Here is a 21,021-nt window from a genome sequence, read left to right as displayed (position 1 = left end):
GTCCCTTTTCAAAAGTGTTTGCTTCTGCCTGGCACCTCCCTCAATCTGCCCTCCCTTCTATCATACTCCCTTACCACCTTCCTCCTTTCTTTCCTGTAGGATAAGATAACCAGTTGAGTGTGTATGTTATTCCGTCATTAAGCCTAATATAACGAGAGTAGAATTTATTCATTCCCTCTGCCCTCCACTTTTTTCCCTCCTTTGTGAAATCTTTTTCTTTCCTCATTTGTGTGACGTAATTTACCTCATTCTATCTCTCCCTTTCTCCTTCTCCCAGTATATTCCTCTCTCACCCTTTAATTTTATTTTTTAGATATCATCCCTTCATATTCAACTCACCTTGTGCTCTCTTTACTTCTCTCTTCCCTCCTTCCTTCCTTCTTTCCTTCTTTCCCTCCTATCTATCTATCTATCTATCTATCTATCTATCTATCTATCTATCTATCTATCTATCTATCTATCTATCTACCTATCTCTGTAGTGATCCATCATCTGTCATTTTCCATCTAAATAACATCTATACTTATGTACCTTCTCTCTGCCTCTTTATCTCTTTGTCTCTATATTCTGTGTTTCTCTGTCTGTGTCTGTTTTCCTCCTTGTTCCCCTCTCACCCTTCTCTTATCTATCATATAGGTATCTACCATTTTCAATTTTAAGTCTCCTAGAACATAACTATAAATAGTCCCTTGAAAACTATTCATGTTCTTGTTCACCTTGGCAACACTTTGCCATATTTCTTATTTATTTCTCTTTTCCTATGCAGTATTTTCTGGAGAGATTAAATGATGTGGGAGGGCAGACTCCAAATGTCTCCAGAAATGAATAATCAGTGGTGGCAGTTGAAATTGGGTGTGGTGAAGAAGAAAGAATTCGATGTTCCAATGGGTTCTGACCAGGCTTAGTGGATAATGTAGTATTCTACTTGTTGGGATTGACTGAATTTGACATCAGAAAACTTGGATCTGCCACCCGTGAGCTATATGATCTTGTTTTCTGCATACAGGTATAGTGTGGAAAAAGTGGACTGATAAAAGTAGAAAACTTGGGTTCATTAGGAGCTATCTACACTCAGAACCAGCTGACATTTATCTCTGAGCTCTGCACTGGTTAAAAATGTGACATGGAAAACAGGAACAATGTGACTGAATTCATCTTATTAGGTCTTGTAAAGAATCCTGAAGTTCAGAAAGTCTTATTTGTTATATTTTTAATGACATATATCATCACTGTGTTGGTCAGTATTCTCATTGTAATCACCATAACCTCTAGCCAGACTCTCAATTCTCCAATGCATTTCTTCCTTTCTTTTTTATCCTTAATTGATGCCTGCTATTCATCTTCAATTGTCCCAAAAATGCTTGCAGATTTACTGTGTGAGAAGAAAATAATTTCTTTCAATGGGTGTATGACACAAGTATTTATTGAACATGTTTTGGGTGCCTCTGAGATTGCCCTCCACATAGTGATGGCCTTTGACAGATATGTGGCTATCTGCAAGCCCTTGCAGTACACTACTATAAAGAATCACCAATTATGTTGTCTCCTGGTAGTGTTGGCTTGAACAGTGGGCTTCCTACATTCAACAGGACAAATTCTCATCACACTGTGGCTCCCATTCTGTGGACCTAATGTCATAGATCACTTCTTATGTGACATTGTCCCTGTTATTCAACTTGCCTGCACAGATACCTTCATTGTTGATTTGCTAATTGCTGCAAATGGAGGGCTAATCTCTGTAATTAGCTTTGTTATGTTGATGTGCTCTTATATTATCATCCTGCATTCCCTGAAAAGTTACAGTTCTGCAGGGAGACGCAAAGCTCTTTCTACCTGTAGTTCCCACATCACTGTTGTCATCTTGTTTTTTGTTCCATGCATTTTCATGTATCTTCGACCAGTGATCACCTTCCCAATGGATAAAGCTGTGGCTATATTTTTTCAGTCTCATCATCTCCATGCTAATTCCACTTATCTATACAGTGAGGAATGTGGCGGTAAAAAAAATGCCATGAGAAAGTTGTGGAGCAGAAAAGTTGTTTCAGATTACAAATGAGATAACATAGTCAATCTGGGTTATCCACAGATTCACAGTTGTATATGAATGCGTGTGGGCTGGAGGGTAAAGAGGGAATAAGGCCTATATGGGACCAGCCCAGAAATAACAAAACAGTCAAAGCAATGACAGGATAGACCCAATGTCATTTCCCAAGGAGTTTACACATGTAGTGCAGATGAGCATGGCTATTGGATATTTAAGGGTTCGTTGTATGTAACATCAATATGTGACAGATGTCTGGTCTAGTTCATGCAACTCTTTGGATTCATATTAATTACATAATTGGGATAAATTCAGGGGAATATGCTATTTGTAAATTAATGAATGTATATGAGAAGCTTCAAATGTGTTTATACACCTAGACAGGTTTCTCAAAGCTGTAACATTTTTTAACCAGGGAGACCATACAGAGGAAGTCAAGAATGCCTCTAATGCCATATGTATGAGTGTGTGTATAATATCTACAATATAAGTGATATGATTTATGTGAAATTAGATAACTTAATGGATAATTTTTAGGATTATCTTTATAATATTTATCTTTATAATTTTCATCTTTATGATCATGCTATAACAGAATTTCACCTGATGATTGTCTTTTTCATAGGATACAATTTGGTCAGAAAAAAAAGCAGTATGATAATTTTGTTGTAAAGGTTAGTATACAATTAAAATTATGATGTATTTTTTGTTTTTAAAAAGAGGAAAAATTATCAATTAATACTATGACATATTATCATAACAGTTATAATACTATACTCTTTAACAAGGACCCTCTGCATTGCATTTCCCTCCTTTTGAGATACTCTATACCCCCATGTATTCATACATCTTCTTTAAGGTATAAAAGTTATTATGATAAAACCATGAGTAGTACTTTCTGCTAATTTTATTGTTTGTAGTTATATTTGGTATGATCTCTTTTGCATTTCCAATGTTGATAATGTGAGTTTTGTTTCTTACTTTGTTTCTACCAAATTTCTCATTTCTTAATTACATTACTCAGCCTGCATTGCTCTGCCACCTCTTCTCTGCCTTTTCGTGTCTTGCTAAGGGAAGATCTTCTGGATGTTTGTCTTTCTCTCTTCTAAAATTACTCCATAAAGAATAAGAACCCCAATAATCTCCCAAATTCACTAACATCTATGCATTAGCAATCTGAGTATATATTATTGAAACTGCAAAAGTGACCATAATAGCTTCAAGAAAGTATTCTAATGAAAACACTTATAACTTCAAAATAGCATAGGGGCAATCACTCCACGATATTCATAAAAAAGATCAACCAAAAGGAAGGAAGAAGATTGATAGAGTTTCAGAGCCCAAGATAAACTGATGAACAACCTACAAAAATTAGAAATCAGCAATAAGTCGACATCATTTAACTAAGCTATCCTAGTGGATAATTAGCTGATACAAGTCATTGGCTTTGCTCACTGTAACCCAAAGTGCTTTCCCTCTGAAGAGGGCCTATGAAACAGTGAAAATATGATAAACAAATAAATTTTTTGATTAGAATCTCAAGCAAAAGAAGCATTGGTCAAATGAATAAGCCACATAGATTAATTTGTAGAAACAGAGGCATATATAATGAAAATTCAGTCTTATAACATCCAGAAGAAATTGTAACAAGGGCTATCTTGATGAATGTGTGTTTAAATCTTATGTTTAACACTTATTGGTTTTGTGACCCTGAGCCAGTCACTTAATGGTTGAGTGTTTGAGGCAAGTCACCAAGATTTAATTTTCAGAGAATGTTCCAACCTACATCGATAGGAATTTCTTCACGCAGGAGCTGGCTGTACCGAAAGAAAAATAAAATCTTGTCCCGACATCTAGATGTAAATGCGTGTGTGCATGTGTGAAAATGTGTGTTTATGCATGTCTGTATAAGTATGTATGTATAGGTTTCTTTGTGCAAGGGGCGAGGGCCTTGGAGGTGCTAAACAGATGCTCATCAGTGTGGGGTAAATGCTGATTATAATAACAACAATAATATGATAATATAGGTTATAACCTTTACATAGCATTTTAAGTTTTGCAAAATGTTTTACATACTGCAACACTTTTTGTAATTATACTACGGTATACATGCTATTATTATGACTATTTTGCAGATAACCAAAGTGAGCCCAAGGAAAACTTGCTGACTTGCCCAGTGTCACATTGCTGTCAAGTTTCTCTGTTAGAATTTGCATTAAAATCTGATTTTTTTCCTTAGAATTTCAAATTATTATTTACTAAATATACTTACAGACCCCTGGAGATTTCCTTTTGATCAAAGTACATAGACAATAACAACCAAGTAGAACAAAAGTGACTGTTATTTTCGCAGATTTACCAGAAAACTGGGAAGATACTACAGCATAATACAAAAGCTTTCTAACTAAAGTGTGAGGGAAACGCAAAAATCTCTATTTATGGCATGTGGCTATCAGACCAAAATTTGATGCAATTTATTCTAAGACTTGTCATATGCATAAATATGGAGGTTGTCACTCTCTTTAACCCAAAACACTGGTGTTTTTGCATTTAGACTAGATTCATAATCCAAAAAGGATTATTAGTAACACTGACCAAAATTATCTGTTGCCTCACTGTTGAATCATAAATCGTGGCTCTAAAAGAATGACCAATTGAACTCAGAAATTTGGTGGTCAGCCTACTCCTGCTTCTATATCTCTTGACATTCATATGAAAAGGAATGAATAATAGTGATTTTTTTCTTTCAAAAAGTCATTGAATGTTTAAATCTTTACTACATAAGATACACTAAATTTAAGGACATCAAAAGGAGTTTACAATCTAATAAGTGGGATAGCATATGTACAAAAGTGAAAAAGTCACACTTTTGTTGTTTTTGTTCAGTCATTCAGTTGTTTCTGACTCTTCCATGATAGTATATATCTATCTCATTCTTTACAAGCCCCTTTTCTTTTGGCCTTTGCTCTTTCCAAACATCAGGGTCTTTTCTAATGAATCTTGTCTTCTCATTATTTGGTCAAAGTACTTTAAGTTTCAGCTTCAATATTTGACCTTTCAGTGAATAGTCTAAATGAATTGATTTAAATATCCACGAACTTGATATCTTTGCTATGCAAGGTACTCTAAAAGTCTTTAGTACCACAATTTGAAAGATCAATTATGCAGCTCTAAGCTTTCCTCATAGTCCAACTCTCACAGTCATACATTGCTACTGGGGGAAAAATGTCAATTTTTGGCTACATAAATCTTTGTCAGCAAAGTTCTGTCTGTGTTTTTTAGTATGCTGTCTTGATTTGGCATAGCTTTCCTTACAAAGAGGAAGGAGCAGATCTTATTTTTTTTTTTAAAGTTTTTATTTTATTTTTCTCAATTATATGTAATCCAAAGTTTTTAACGTTCTCTCTTTTTTTTTTTATTTTGAGGCCCAAATTTCCTTCTTCCTCTCTCCCCTCTTTGAGAAGACAAGAAATTTTTAAGGTTACATATGTACAGTTATGCAAACATTTCCACATTAGCCATGTAGCAAAAGAAAACACAGACCAAAAAAAATCAAAAATATTTTTAAAAGTATGTTTTAATTTCTGTTTAAATGCCGTGACTTATTTCTCAAGTTGGATACCATATTTTTATCCTTTAGAATTGTCTGGGGTCACTGCATTGCTGAGAATAGCTAAGTCATTCAGAGTTAATTATCACACAACATTGTCATTACTTTGTACAATGTTCTCCTGAGTTTTGATTCACTTTGCATCAGTTCACCCAAATCTTCCCAGGGTTTTCTGAATGTGTTCTACTCATTTATTGTAGCCCAATAGTACCACTGCATATATCACAACTGACTCATTAATTCCCCAATTAATTGGCATCTCCTCAGTTTCCAACTCTTTGCCATCACAAAAGGAGGTGACACAAATATTTTTGTACATATAGGTTTCTTTTTCCCATTTTTCTTTGGTCTCTTTAGAATACAGAACTAACAGTGGTATTGCTGAGCTATAGAGTGTGTACAGTTTTCTAGTCCTTTGGACATATAGACTCAGATATCTTTGACTCATTTTTGAAAATGCATTGTTCTCTTCTAGACATAAGCAAAATAGGAAACCCCAATATTATAGCACTTCGAAAATTCTAGTCTAATGTTTAGTGAAATAATTGAACAATTACATGTTCACCAAGTTTATCTAATTAGACTGAAATGCTCTGGAGAACTCATTACCTACGACAGATGAGGATACTTCAAAAAAACTTATTCTGCAAAACAACACATGTTCTGAAATTCCATAGAAAGACATTTTCTGAAGATGCCCTTGAAGGTTATGTTCATTAATCAACAGATGAATTGTAGCTGAGACATCCAACTCCTCAGTGGCCACATTTTTTTCTTCCCTCTGCTCACTATAACTCTATCATACTCAGCAGGGTACCTGGGCAGTGGGCCTATCTGAAGAGCCTGGGCTCCTCAGGTGAGGCTTAAAATTACGAAGTGGGCTCACAGGTGAGACTTAGAATTAAGAAAAGATAATATGTTTTGACCCTCTAGAGTGAAGATGTAACTGAGCAGATCCTTTAGAAGAGACTAGGTAGACAGGGTGGTGGATGTACAATATCATCCCAGAATATTACAGAGCGTTTTATCTTTGCAGGTCTCTCTGCCAGTCTGCTCAATGATGTTAACAATTCATCAACTGGTGAAGATGTGTGAACAGATGAACATGTAAATGTAATCTGAAAGGAGAATTCTTATGTCTTAGGAGTTCTATCATTATTTATTTAAAAAGTTTCTTTATTTTTGTCTTCAGTCAGTAGACTTATACCTCTCCTCAGAATGGAAATTCTGTAAACATCACCACCCAAACACAGACACATACACACATACACACATATTTATAACTCTGCTACTACAGACATGTATTTGGTGTACCTTTGTCATATTACTCAATGATGTGATGTGTTTGTATGTAAGAGAGAGACAAAGAGAGAGAGAGAGAGAGAGAGAGAGAGAGAGAGAGAGAGAGAGAGAGAGAGAGAGAGAGAGAGAGAAAGTGAGTGAGAGAGAGAAGAATGCATGGGGGCATAGTGCAGAAGATCCACTTAAAATCCTTTGTCCAAGGTGACCTTGACAAGTCGTTTTTTCGCTGAATCTCCTTTTCATCATCTGTACAATTGAGGTAGCCAAACTTATACTATCCATATTGATCACAGAATTTCAAGACAGAAGGGCACTTAGAGATCATTTATTCATTTAAAAGATGAGGAAGGAGAAGCCCAGAGAGATGAAATGATTTTTTCCCAAAGATATAAAGTTACACAGTCATTGTTTAAACCCTTTAAGGCTTCTAATTTGAGTCTACTATTTTTTCTTTTCAATCCGCATTTCTACTGTTAAAGTGACTGAACAACTTTGTAAATTATTAGAAAAAAATAACAACTACAAAATGCCAGTAGCTGATCAGTATTATTGTTTTGAACTTCTAAACACTGTTTTATATTTAATGCAGACAGGACCTGTTTGGAAGCCAAAAACAGAATGAAAAAAGTCCGTGTATGAGCATGAATCTAATCATGATTGATATCCAGTTAGTTCTTTGTCCATTTCTCTTTGAAAGGCAGAAGAATAGTAAAAATAATACTTCTTAATAAAAACTTAATGTTAATTCTCCCTTGCTTTGAGAAAAAGAGGGAAATTGATTAAATGAATTGATTGCTTCACTAGATTGGGTTTTCCCCACTCTATCCTCAGGCTAGAATTACCCAAGAGACAGCAATGGCAGAGTACTGAAGATAAGAAAAGGCAGAGAAGAGAAGGTTTGAAGACAAACAGTGCAGAGACAAGAAAGGAGTGGGGTTGCAGGCTGATAACTTGTCTAATGGATAAGATGGTTGATTCATAAAATGCTAAAGCAAATCATGAAAAGACAGTTAGTATGTATATTGGGGGCAGCTAGGCAGCGCAGTGGACAGAGCTCCAGACCTGGAGTCAGGAAGACTCATCTTCGCGACTGTGAACTAGCTATGTGAACCTGGGTGAGTCATTTAACTTGGTTTACCTTAATAACCTCACGTGTAAAATGAGCTGGAGAAGGAAATGGCAAACCACTCAGTATCTTTGCAAAGAAAACACCAAATGAGGCCACAAAAAGTCAGACAATATGGAAATGACTTAACAGCTATGTCAACAGTATATATAATTTTTGTAGAAGTAATCATATTTGGACATAAACAACTACCAAAAACAAATTACTGAATAACCATCTGTTGGAAGGAGTAACAATTCAATATTTAGGTCCTGTAATTCTATTGTACAATGCAATTTAGGGTATTGTATTGTGCAATACAATTTAATAAATGAAATGTTATTTAAATGTAATTATTTTAAAAGGAACATTTTACAATAGAATTTAAAGAGTTGTAATATTATGCAAACAGAATTTACCCATATGTCCCTCATGATTTTCTCTTTTGTTATTAAATTGAAATTAAAAACTCAGCAGATAGTGACTACGTTCAGTTTTATTTTTGTGTACCTGCAGAGAAATACATAATAATGAACTACCAGTTTACTTCTGAGAATAAAATTGAAAATGGGAGGTTTCTATGTATTCTCTTTTTAAAGTATATGAACTCTTTAATCTCCTTGTGATTCTCTAAAACTAAAATAAATGCTTAGGACTCCACTGGCTTGAAAGAAACACTTGAAGACTTGGGAAGCACCTTATCTTATTTGATTCTGGGAACAACTCTAAGATTATCCTAAATTTCCAGATGAGGAAACTTACCTGGATATATACAAATGACGTTAATATATACCTCATACGTGTCAAACACAGTATTTGAACCCAGGTCATCCTGACTACAGGTCTCTCCACTATGCCATCTAGCTGGAGGATTAGTGTCTTACTTTTAGACCAGAAACTAGGGTGCACGATTCTCATAAACGTCAAGCTAAGAACAAATGATAAATTGGGAGAATTTTTCTCATCCTTTATTGCTTGAGTTCACTCTTAAACTCATATAATGTCATCCCTAAGAAATACTATAAACCACATGTGTTTGTTTAACAGATCAAGAAACTGAGGTTCAGAGAGATCAGCTTAATTTTCCAAGATTTCAATGCTAGTTAATGGAAATCAAGATCCACACTTAGCTGCTCTGGTTTTAAGGTCAGTGTATTTTCAATTGTGATAAAGCAGGTGCCATACTTTTCAAGGAGTGCAACAGAATGAAAGCACGAACAGTAGAGAATGTAAGCAGGAGAAGAGTAGTGTATAAAAACTATGAAACAAAACTCTTCCTACTTCAGAATTTAGAGATTGACATATTGCACTGGAAAAAGTGATGATTTGAGAATCACACATCCACAGTTCAAATGCCAACTCTTTGTTACTTACTGGTTTGAATTAACTTGGTTAAGTTGCATAATGTATTGGGCGCCCAATTTCCTCATCTATAAAATGAAGTTAGGATCCATGCTTTACAAGATCCTTATGAACTCTTAAATTAGGACCCTGTGATCTCTGTCCTTTGGAGAATCAGACTATGGCACAGATGTCATTAATTAGGTATGTGTTCCCCTCTTTCTAGGTAGACTGGTTTTCACTGAAGTCTTCCTTCCCTGAATGGAATACTCTGACACTCCAAACAATGTGACAGAATTTATCCTCCTGGGACTTACCCAAAACCCACAGCTGCAGAAAATATTCTTTGTTGTATTTTTATTCATCTTCCTCTTCACTGCCATGGCCAACCTGTTCATAGTAGTCACCATTGCTTTAAGCCCCACCCTTTCAGCTCCCATGTACTTCTTCCTTACTTATTTGTCCTTTATTGATGCCTGCTATACCTCTGTCACCACCCCTAAGATGATTATCGACTTGCTTTATCACAGGAGAACTATCTCCTTCAATGGTTGTCTCACTCAGCTATTTGTGGAGCATTTACTTGGGGGCTCAGAGATCATCCTCCTCATTGTCATGGCCTATGACCGCTATGTCGCCATATGCAAACCCTTGCACTACACGACTATTATGCGTCCTCGTGTATGCCACCTGTTGGTCTCAGTGGTCTGGGTGGGTGGCATAGTACATGCCACTGCTCAGATCCTCTTCATGATCCACCTACCCTTCTGTGGCCCCAATGTCATCGATCACTTCATGTGTGACCTCTTCCCGTTGCTGAAACTCGCCTGTACTGAAACCTACATGCTGGGAATTGTTGGGGCTGCTAACAATGGAGTTATGTGCATGCTGATTTTTTCTATGTTACTTGCCTCCTATGTTGTCATTTTGTGCTCCCTAAAGACACACAGCTCAGAGGGGAGGCACAAAGCCCTCTCTACCTGTGGTTCCCATTTCCTTGTGGTTGTCTTGTTCTTTGTGCCCTGTATCTTCACCTACACACGACCTGTGTGTACCTATCCTATAGACAAGTTAGTCACTGTGTTTTTTGCTATTTTTACCCCCATGTTAAATCCTATAATATACACAGTGAGGAACACAGAAGTGAAAAATGCCATGAGGAATTTGCTTAAAAAAAGGGTCACTCCTACTTCCCAGTGATTTGAAGGGACTGTTAGTATTTGCATAAACACAGACAGATAATACTCTGTGATTATAATACACAGAAAATAGTCATTTTGTGGAGGATATCTAATGAAAACTAATTTGGAAATTGACTAAATAGAATCAAGATCTTGGCTATATAAATATGTGGGGTTGTGGAGTGGGCTAGAAATCCAGTGCATTCTAAAATGATTTGTCTCTATTGTCAACTATCCAATTACTTGTTTAGTGAATTAAATGAAATTTCAATTAATTAAATAGAATTCAATTATTTATACTTACTATTAATATATGGTATATATACATATAGATGTTTATATTATAGACTTAGATAGATTATTAAAGCTGACAGTCATTTAAGGAATCATTTTTGGCCCATTACCTTATTTCACAGAAAAGAAAATTGAGGCCTTAAATCACATTACTAACTCATGAACATAAAGTTAGGAAGGGACATGCACTAGTACTATGACCTTGGCATGTCACTGTCCATTTCTAGACCTTTCTTTCTTATCTTGTACTTGTATAAAACCTTGCACATAATAAACACTTTCAAGATGTTTGATGATCATTAAATGTAAGAGGTAGAAGGAACAATTCCAGTCTCACCACTGTGATTTTCCATGCCCATAACTTTGGGTAAATATTTTACCACTCCAGGTTGGACTAAATGATCCTATGAATACTTTCAAACTCAGCTATGTGATATTGCTCTGAAGGGCGAATTTTATAACCAACCAGAGGCAATTTAATATGATGCCTTATTGTGCATTGGCAGACTAGTGGAAAAGAAGGTAGAAGTTCTTGGGTAGTAAGGAAGGGTAGAGTGAGGCAATATACTGCCTCTTTTCTAATTATAATGAAAACTTTCAACAGAGATAGAGGGAAAGTCACATAAATAACCCATTAACCTTTTCCTCCAAAGGGAAAATTTTTAAAAATCATGTTTTCTTTAAATAGGTTCATGACTTCTATTAAATTATGCATGTACATCTGTATCAGCATATGCATATGCAACGTGTTACCTCCCTCTAAATGAGTACCTGAAAAGGTCACCCTAAAAAGGCCAAGACCTCCCATTGCATCCTAGGCTATCTCCAGTCATTCTGATGCATTGACAAATATCTAGTCATTGGACCCAGATGGCTCAGGAGGAGAAAGTGAGATTAGTGACTTTGCACAGCCCTCCCTCAGTCAAAACAAAGTCAAGTGTAGGTAATGTCATCATTTCTCTGATATCATGATCTTCTTCAAAAACGAAGGACCAGCACAGGCAGACAGACAGACCACATATGCATATGTGTGTGTATGTCTATGTATACACACACACATATGTATGTGTGTGTGTCCCTGTGTCTGTGTTTTCATGTCTATCTATCTGTCTCGCCAAGTAAAATGAAACTGGAAAATGTAGGCTTATAGTGTTTGGCTCTGTCATTCATCATTTTTTTTTTCAACAGAGCAAAACATTTCTAAAATTCATGGTTAACTTTCAGGAAAAGGGCTATTTCTGCAACTAAGCCAAATCCATTATGCTATAATCTGGACATGGAGTGTTGCATTTCCAAAAAAGTAAGACTAGAAACTGAGGATATAATATTCAAATATTGATTCTGCCTCTTCCTAACTCTGTGAAGTTACTATGCTATCATTCTTATCTTAGGATACAATGAAAGTATAGTTTTAGAGAATCTAAAGTGAATAAGTGCAAACATTTTTTCTAATAAAAGCCTTGGATGCTTTCTACTGCCTGTGCCTAGCATTGTTACTTGGCAGATAGGTATTTAATAAATTTGTTTGGATTGAATGAATGTTTCTTATGCCTGGAATTCATATTGTACCTTAAGAATTATTTGTCTCATAAGGAGGAAAAAAGGCCTTGAGACATATTCCTAACTTGAAGAATTAGTTATGTATATATATATATATATATATATATAGACATACATACATGCCTACTCATACACATATATGCACCTATCAATTTTTTAACCAGCTCATTTATTGACTGATAGCTTAATATCCCTCTCCATTCTGGAATGCCATCTATTGTAATATATAAATGTATTATATATATATATATGTACATACATGTATACATATGTAGTATATAAATAAATATATAAATGAGTGAATGGCAAAAGAAGGCAAGGCAAATAGAGAGTTAGAGACCGAAACATATAAAGAAAGAGTGACAGAGATTGAAACAGAAAGACATTGAGAAAGAAAGACAGACAGAGAAAGATAGAGGGGACAGAGAGAGAGAGAGACAGAGAGAGAGAGAGAGAGGGAGAGAGAGAGACAGAGGATGCAGATATCAGCCTTCTCTACAATATATAGTCTCATTAAGTTACCTAGACTATAAGTTAAAGGACCCATCCGTTATCCATCAGCTTGTATCTGTCAAAGCATGAAGGAGAAATAACAATTTCAATGGATCTAGGTCTTCTGGGCTTCAAGGTCAACTCTCTAGTCACTTCTACAGGCAAATGGTAACTATAGTGGTGGAAGAGGTGGTCATAGTAGTGAAGGAATTTAGCAAAACTAAATAAGAAATAGATTTTTTCTGAGAGAGCAGGAACAGGAGGGGGCACTTTTGCAGACATACTATCTTTCAAAAGCGTGAAAGGAGCTATTCTTGATAGAGATAAAAAAATTACATCATAATAATGAAGCAAACGGGAATTTATTAAATGCCTACTATGTGCTAAGTGATTAATAAATATTATCTCTTTTTGTCCTCTCTGTGAAGGGAGTTCTTTTAAAGTTTCATTTATTGTTTGCTTGCCTGGCTGGTTTGCACCAAGTCCAGATTTGTCTCTCTGGGAATCCATCCTATTTTCCCTAGTTCTACCCTGCAGATTCAAACAATAAATCTTTATCCTCTTTCATTTCAAGTTCCTTTCAAATGCTTGCTAGCAGAAGTTTTGTTTTCCTGAAAACTTCTGTTCTCCAAGCTATATTTCACCAGTTCCCACGAACAGTCCTCTCTGGAAAACATCCTGAGACCTTTTGCCACCCCAATTACTTTCCTTTTTGAGTATAGCAACATTCCAAGGCCTGTCAAAATGTCTTTTCTGAATGGAATACACATATCCAGATATTTTGTCAGCAGGGTGGTTTGCATCATTATCACTTTCCTGTTTCCAAATATGAGTGCAATGAAGCACAAGATCACTTTATCTCTTGTGACTGCCAGATGATAATTCATTCATAATGAGTTCGTGGTCCACTGAAATCCAGAAAAAGATTAGGGGCAGAACTGTTGTCTAACTAATGCTCCCACATTCTGTATTTGGAAATTGCATCTTGATAATGAGTGAAAGACTTTACACTTATATTATTATAGAAAGTGTCTCATTATTGGTCTGCAAGGCCATAAAATTGATTTGCCTAAAGATCAGAGTTGACTACGTTATCTCTCTACTCAATAAATTTCAATTATTTCCTTATTTTTTCTAGGATCAAAAAGAATCCCAGTTTACCAATGTATATTCTCAAAGGTTCTGTCCCATGCCCTCTTTTCCTTTCTGTCTACAGTGTCCCTTGGTAACCTCCTTAGTTCCCATGAGTTTAACTCTTATTTCTATGTAGATTACTCACAGCTATCTATATCATCTGCATCTATTTTTTCTCTGTCTTCTAACTATGCATGTACTGACCAAAGTTATTTTTCATGAATTACAAAGTTATTTGTCCATTGCTTTTATTATATTAATTCTCTTGATTTAGCTCATTTCATTTTTCATCAGCTTATGTATTTTTTTCAAAATTGTTTAATATGTAGCATTCATATTATAGTAAAAATTATTATTCTGGTTCTTCTGGCTTCACTTTCCCTTAGTGTGTAAAAGTTTTTTCATGCCTCTAGGAATCCATTTACTTCCTTATTTCTTACAGCAAAGTACTATGCTATTTCATTTTGTATTCACAATTTGCTATGCCATTCCTTAATTGATGAGCATCTACTTAATTTCATTTTTCTTTTTCCTCCCAACAGAATAACTAGTGTGGAATCTTATATAAGCATTTTTGCACACATATAAGTTTTTCCTCTTTCTTTCTGGGTGCAAGTGTATGCATTATTCAGTAACATTTTTGTGTATAGTTCAAAATTGCTTCCCAGAATGATTGAATCAGTTCGCATGTTCACAAAAAGTGTATCAACGTATCTGGTTTGTTTTTTTTCCATATCCCTTATTACATTCAGCCCTTTTCTCCACTCAAAAATACTACCTTGCTCATGACATCGCAAGCTCTCCCCTACATTACTGCAATGTTTTCCTCCCTACCTCAAGTCTAAAAAACTTTGCTGTTTCCTATACACTGCTTCTAGTGGTTTTTTTTTTTTTTTTTACTTATTTACAGAATACCATACACTGAGGTCCTTACTCGAACTAAATTGCCAAGTATTGAAACTCTACTGCAGAGAATACAACTCTAATGGACTGGTCATATTCGTGCAATGTCAAACGTATGCTTCCCTGAAAGACTATTTGATGGAGAACTCACACAAGGCAAGTGCTTACATGGCAGTCAGGAAATAAAAGCCATACATAAACACTCTCAAAGTCTCTCAAAACCTTTGGAATAGATTGTTGGACATGGGAGACACCAGAACAGTATTGGAGTGCCCTAATCAGAGAAGGTATTGTGCTCTATAGGCAAAGCAGATTTGATACAGGTCAAAAGAAATATGATATATGCAAATTTAGAGAATCTACTTCCAATGTTGCCAGGGATTACTTGTGCCAAGCTTGTGGTAAATCATTCAGAACGTGTTTGGGTCTGATCAGTCACAGTGGGATGCACTGTAACTTTGCCAGTTGACTTTGGAATAGTGACATTTTGGGCCTTATTCATAAAGACCAACAACTAATTACCTCAATCAACTGACAGAGATAGCAATAAGAATTGCAATATATTAATCCCTCCTTCCCCACCACCATGATCATCAGTCATGCTTGCAGGTCTGTCTCAGCAGCCATAAGTCTAGGAAACAAGCCATGCAGAAATGCAATGTGGCAAATGCTCATTCAGGTACTACATCCCTTCGTCCTCAGCTGCCACAGTAAACAAAGGAAATTTCATTTCTCCTCATCAAAATCCCTAACACTCTCAAATGAATCAGCAGAAGAAAGAAATGTGATTTTTTCAATGTAAATGACATTAAAGATGCATTATAATCCACTTTACTGCATCAATTTAAGAATCATAAGAAATTTCTACCTGCTTTGCAGGTGAATCTTCCTGTATTTTCTCCTCTACGGTAAAATTTGAAAATAGAGAATGTTTTGCTTTGCTATACATAGAGCTTGACATTTAAGAAGCACTAAAGAAATCTCTTCATTCATTCATTCATTGGTTCATTCATGTCTATCCCTTGTTGCTAGCACAGTGTCACAGACATAGCAGCAACTTAAATATTTGCTTGATTGACTGATTCATCTCACATTTAGAGGTCTTTATAATCAGGCCCACCCTACATTTCCATAATGATTACATATTATTCCTCTTTGCAAACTGTACAAATATAACCAAACTGGCTTTCTTACTGTCCCTTATACACAATACACCATATCCTCTTTCTGTACCTTTTGCACTGAGTATCTCAAATGACTAAATTGCACTTCTTCCTCTTCTTCACCTCTTGTAATCTCTTGACTTCCTTCAAAACCTAGCTGAAAACAACATTCTGCATGAGACCTTTCCTGGTCTTCCCAGCTTATACTTTTGTTTTGTTTTTCACCTCCCAAAGTTATCCACTAGTGCCCTCTAGGACCCTCTACATTTCCTCAGTTTTGGGTATGTATGTTAAGATACAAACATGTAGATATCGATATATCAAGATATAGGTATATTGATAGGTTATATATGAAGACTCCACCTTAAATTACAAGGTCTCTGAGGAGAAAGACTGTTTTGTTCTCATCTTTGCATTTCTATTACTTTGCATAGTGCCTGGTTTCAATCAGATATTCACCAAATATTTGTTTATTGACTTATTCCCTATTAAATTCCTTTTTATCAGGATAGGCACAACAGTTTAGCTTGTTTAATTTCTTCCTTCATTTCCTGAGTGTGATTCAATACATTTGCTGTCCTTTGTTTGTGTTGTGTCCAAATTTGGTAAACATGTTATCTCTGTGCATGAGATGAATAGCTATGTCCCCCCAGAAACCCTCTATGAAAGAGTTCACAAAATGCTAGAGGTTTCCTTGTTTTAATATTTCAAAAATGTTATTACAGCATTGATGTTCTTGATTCAAACTAAACCACCTTCTTGTCTAGTCTTCCTTTTTGTTGATAGATTTTGATGACACTTACTTAATGCATCTAATTTTGGGGAATTTGTTGCAAGCCAGTAGTATTCACTGTATTCTACCTCTCCATTTCTCTTTGATTGACCTGTAATTTTGAATCTTCTTAAATAATGATGGTATGCATAAGGAAATGGAGGCTATGAGAAATTAAAATATTTTACTGGAGACAAGACTCTTAGTTTCTAAAGTATTAATCTGAATTTAGATCTTCCTGGCTATAACACAATGGGTTATGAAAGCTATAACCAAACGGAATTTTGTTATCATCCTAATGGAGTTCGTTGGTTTTGGCTCATTGGTTGTGAAGAGTTTTGCAAGTAATGATCAGATTCTGAGGAGGAAGTTTGGAGGGGATGTGAAAGATGGATCTCCACATAAATCTTTTCTGCTGTTGGAATGTCTCCAACATATCATCCCAGCATCATTGAGGATAATGTGAATCTTATATTACTCCCTGAGTTCCACCATATTTTATTGACCTTCACCTTTTATAGCATAGCAAAGCATTAGACAAATGTGGTGATTTTTTTTCCTTTGTCACCCTTAATGTCCAACTGATCCAAGCGATGCTCTCTCCCTTCCTCACTGAAATGATGAACTCATTGGAATGCTGATTAAATTAGCAGTCAGTAGAAATATAGCCTAAGAGGGATCCCCTATGAATAATGCAACATTATATGATGTCATGGCTATCAAAAGAGATATTACTGAAAGCACTAGTCATTTCCAGGTTCACCACAGAGTGAACGTTATTGTAACTACACGTCATTCTGAAAATAGGCTCCTTATAAATCTAAACTATAGTTGACTATAAACTCTGGTGAGTAGTACCCCTCAAATTTTTCATACTCCTACCTTTTTTTTAAAATTCCTTGTGGTAAAGGATTATTGAAATCGTCTGCAACCATGTGGTAGGCTTCTATACTACGTCTCTGTTTCTATCAATTTCTGCTGAAGGTAAGCTTGTCATAAAACCTATAACAGAGGGAGATAGCATCCTATTCAAACCCCTTTCAGATAAGGAAATGAATCTTAGAGAGATATAGTTTGTTCAAGGTCACATAGTCAGGGGAAAGCAGAGCAGTGATTGTTACTCTTAAGGCAGAATGAAAGGCAGAACTATCCAGACCAATTAACTATGCACCCCAGAGAATGGATGCATCCTTTCTGATAGTCGATGCAGGGGAATGGTGCTTGTGTTTCTTGAAGGAAAATAACTTCAATCTGGAGCATATAAATTTGGAGAACTGAAGCAGAACTCTTAGGTGCAAAGAACGTTGAGCATCTCAGGCAACAGTTGATTATTCTGTTGACAGTTACCCCAAATACTGTGAAGAACATTTTTCTGCTCTCCATTTTTTAATGTTTTAAATGAAAGGAGTTCTAAGGGAAATCAGAGCTTAGAAAATAATACTACTTGCAATAAGGGGACTTCCAAAAAGCTACAGGGAAAGGGGAGTGAAATGAAGTAAGTGCATGTTTTTTTTTTTTTTTTTGAAATTTTGAAGCCTGTTTGAAGTTTTTTTTCAGATACAATTTCATATGCTCATTGATTGGAGAAATGGAAGGGACTTTAAACGTCTCCTTGTCTAGCCTTCTCATTTTACAGATGAGAAAATCGAAGCCCACATAAATTGAAAGATTTGTCCAAGACAGGCATGCCAAATGTTCTGTGAAGTTTGAATTCAATCAAAGGGCCACATTTGAAGACCTAGAGAGTTACATGTGGCCTATAGGAAACATGCTATCCACGAACTGTTCAAAGGTTTTAGAGCTCTTCAGTAATGATGCAGCCAATCCTATTATTGGGCTAAATAAAATAAGAAAATCAAATATAAAAGTGTAAAGCACAGGAAAGAATAGTTTTGTTTTCTTTTTTTATGAAACACAAAAGGCAGGAGAACGTGAGCTCTGGAGCTCACTATAACTTGCAACAACCAAAACAGCAAACGAAAACTTGGGCTTCCTTGAGAGGAGGGCCATGGTTTCCACGTCTAGTGTGATGACAGTTCCATTGTACTCTGCCTTTGTGAAAACTCATTTGAAGTAATGGGTTTTGGTCTGGACACCATGGCTTACCAAGTATCTGTGTGAGAGCAATTCAGAGTGTGAAGGGCCTTGAACCCACAAAAAGTAAGGATTTAGAGACAGAAAGAGATGTTAAGGCTGGAGAGAAAGGTATATTGAAATAAATGGTATTTTAAATCAGTTATTTCTGGGGATGTCATGACACTGAAGGATAAAATTTATTTACTTTACTCTCTAAGGGTCAAGGATCAGCAATAGGGAGATGTGGCAAAGAGCATAATTTTGGCTTGATGTTAGGGAAATAAAAGACAAACCAAACACAAAAGAAACAGAAGTCTCCCTTTCAATTTGAGCTGTCCAAAAGTAAAATCGAGTGCCTAGACTGATTGGGGATTCCCCATTCCTAGAGATCTTTATTTAGGAGCTCCACCACCATTTGTCAGGTATGTCATTGGGAAGAGTCTTTAAGGGATGATTTTGACTAGCAGGAGACAATGTGAAATATCTCACTGGAAAAAGAACTGACCTGTGAATTAGATCCAGCACAATTTAAAAATTTTGGGACTACCGGAAAGCCATGATCAAAAAAAGAGCCTAGACATAATCTTTCATGAAATTATCAAGAAAGAGTGCTCTGATATTCTACAACTACAGGGTAAAATAAATATTAAAAGAATCCACTAATCACCTCCTGAAAGGGATCTGAAAAGAAAATCTCCTAGGAATATTGTAGCCGAATTTCAGAGTTCTGAGATCAAGGAGAAAATATTGCAAGCAACCAGAAAGAAACAATTTGAGTATTGTGGAAATACAACCAGAATAGCGCAAGACCTAGCAGCTTCTACATTAAGGGATTGAAGGGCTTGGAATAGGATATTCCAGAAGTCAAAGAAACTGGGAATAAAACCAAGAATCCCCTACCTAGAAAAACTGAGTATAATACTTCAGGGGAAAAATGTTCATTCAATGAAATAGAGGACTTTCAAGCATTCTTGATGAAAAGATCAGAGCCGAATTGAAAATTTGCCTTTCAAACACAAAAATCAAGAGAAGCATGAAAAGGTAAATTTAATCTTCATTATTAATACTTTCTTAAGTCTACACAATGAACAAAACCATAAATCAAACCATAATCTGATTGCTAATTCCTGAACTGTAAATTTTCTCACTGAAAATTTAGCAAGCCTCTTTCTATAAGACTGTTAGAGCTGGCCCCAAATGTAGCCCTTGTACCGGCACTGTCTCTTATTTCCACTGCAGTAAATTTGATGAATGCATTTCCTTCCAACTAGCTGCATTCTAAAGTATCTCCCCATTAAATGTCAAGCTACCAGAAATTTCTTGCATATTTACATTGATGAGCGGATTTTAAGAAACTTGTCAGTGTCTTTTGTCTACATAAATGCCTAAAACACACTGTTCTCTATACAGAGACATAAAATTGCTGACACTCAGGCTGAATCAGGAGTTGTCTTATAAAAGGAAATTCAAATTCAATTAAATATTTTAAAGACCAGGATGCAAAGTGTTTGTTCCACAAGAAATAAAAATGTTGCTCTCTCCTGAAAAGGTAACAGAGTAGAGAGCAAAGAAATTTTTGTTTCTATTCAGATAATGTGTACTTGAACTCTTTCTCTCTATATTTACTGCTTAACATTTCTGGAGCAATTTATTTAACTCTTGTGAATTGTTATTCATATGCTTCCCCTACTCATCTTCTGGGTAGGATTGGTATACATTAATAATTATTTTATCCAATTACTTTACATCTTCATATCTATCTCAATATACATCTACATCTATGGATGCATCTTTATCTATCCCTCTATTTTTCCATGGTGTTTGCTTTTTATTGCTTTTACACATGTCCAAAATGGAAATATATTTTAGATTTCTTCATATCAAATATTGATATATTGCTTGCCTTTAAAATGGATGGGTGTATGATGGGGGAAAGAGAAAATGGAGGTCAATTTTTTTTGAAACATTTATTATATCTCTATTTTTCTATGAACATTTTGTTTTTTTTTAATTTTTGTTAATTTATTTATTTTAGTTTTCAGCATTC

General features: G+C 35.5%; 1 protein-coding gene and 1 pseudogene across 1 annotated transcript; both read left to right on the top strand.

The window, feature by feature from the left end:
• The first annotated feature begins 1,123 nt into the window (after positions 1-1,123).
• On the top strand, positions 1,124-2,056 carry LOC140511527 (olfactory receptor 4C12-like; annotated as a pseudogene).
• A 7,604-nt stretch (positions 2,057-9,660) lies between these two features.
• Positions 9,661-10,599, top strand: LOC140511526 (olfactory receptor 4C3D-like). Its single transcript, XM_072620657.1, has one exon. It carries the CDS (start codon positions 9,661-9,663, stop codon positions 10,597-10,599), a length of 939 nt encoding a protein of 312 aa, XP_072476758.1.
• The last annotated feature ends 10,422 nt before the right edge of the window (positions 10,600-21,021 follow it).

Source organism: Notamacropus eugenii, chromosome 6, assembly GCF_028372415.1.
Source record: "Notamacropus eugenii isolate mMacEug1 chromosome 6, mMacEug1.pri_v2, whole genome shotgun sequence".
In the NCBI taxonomy this organism is placed as follows: Eukaryota; Metazoa; Chordata; class Mammalia; order Diprotodontia; family Macropodidae; genus Notamacropus; species Notamacropus eugenii.
Note: the sequence above shows the minus strand (reverse complement) of the source record. Positions and strands in the feature narration are given on the sequence as shown.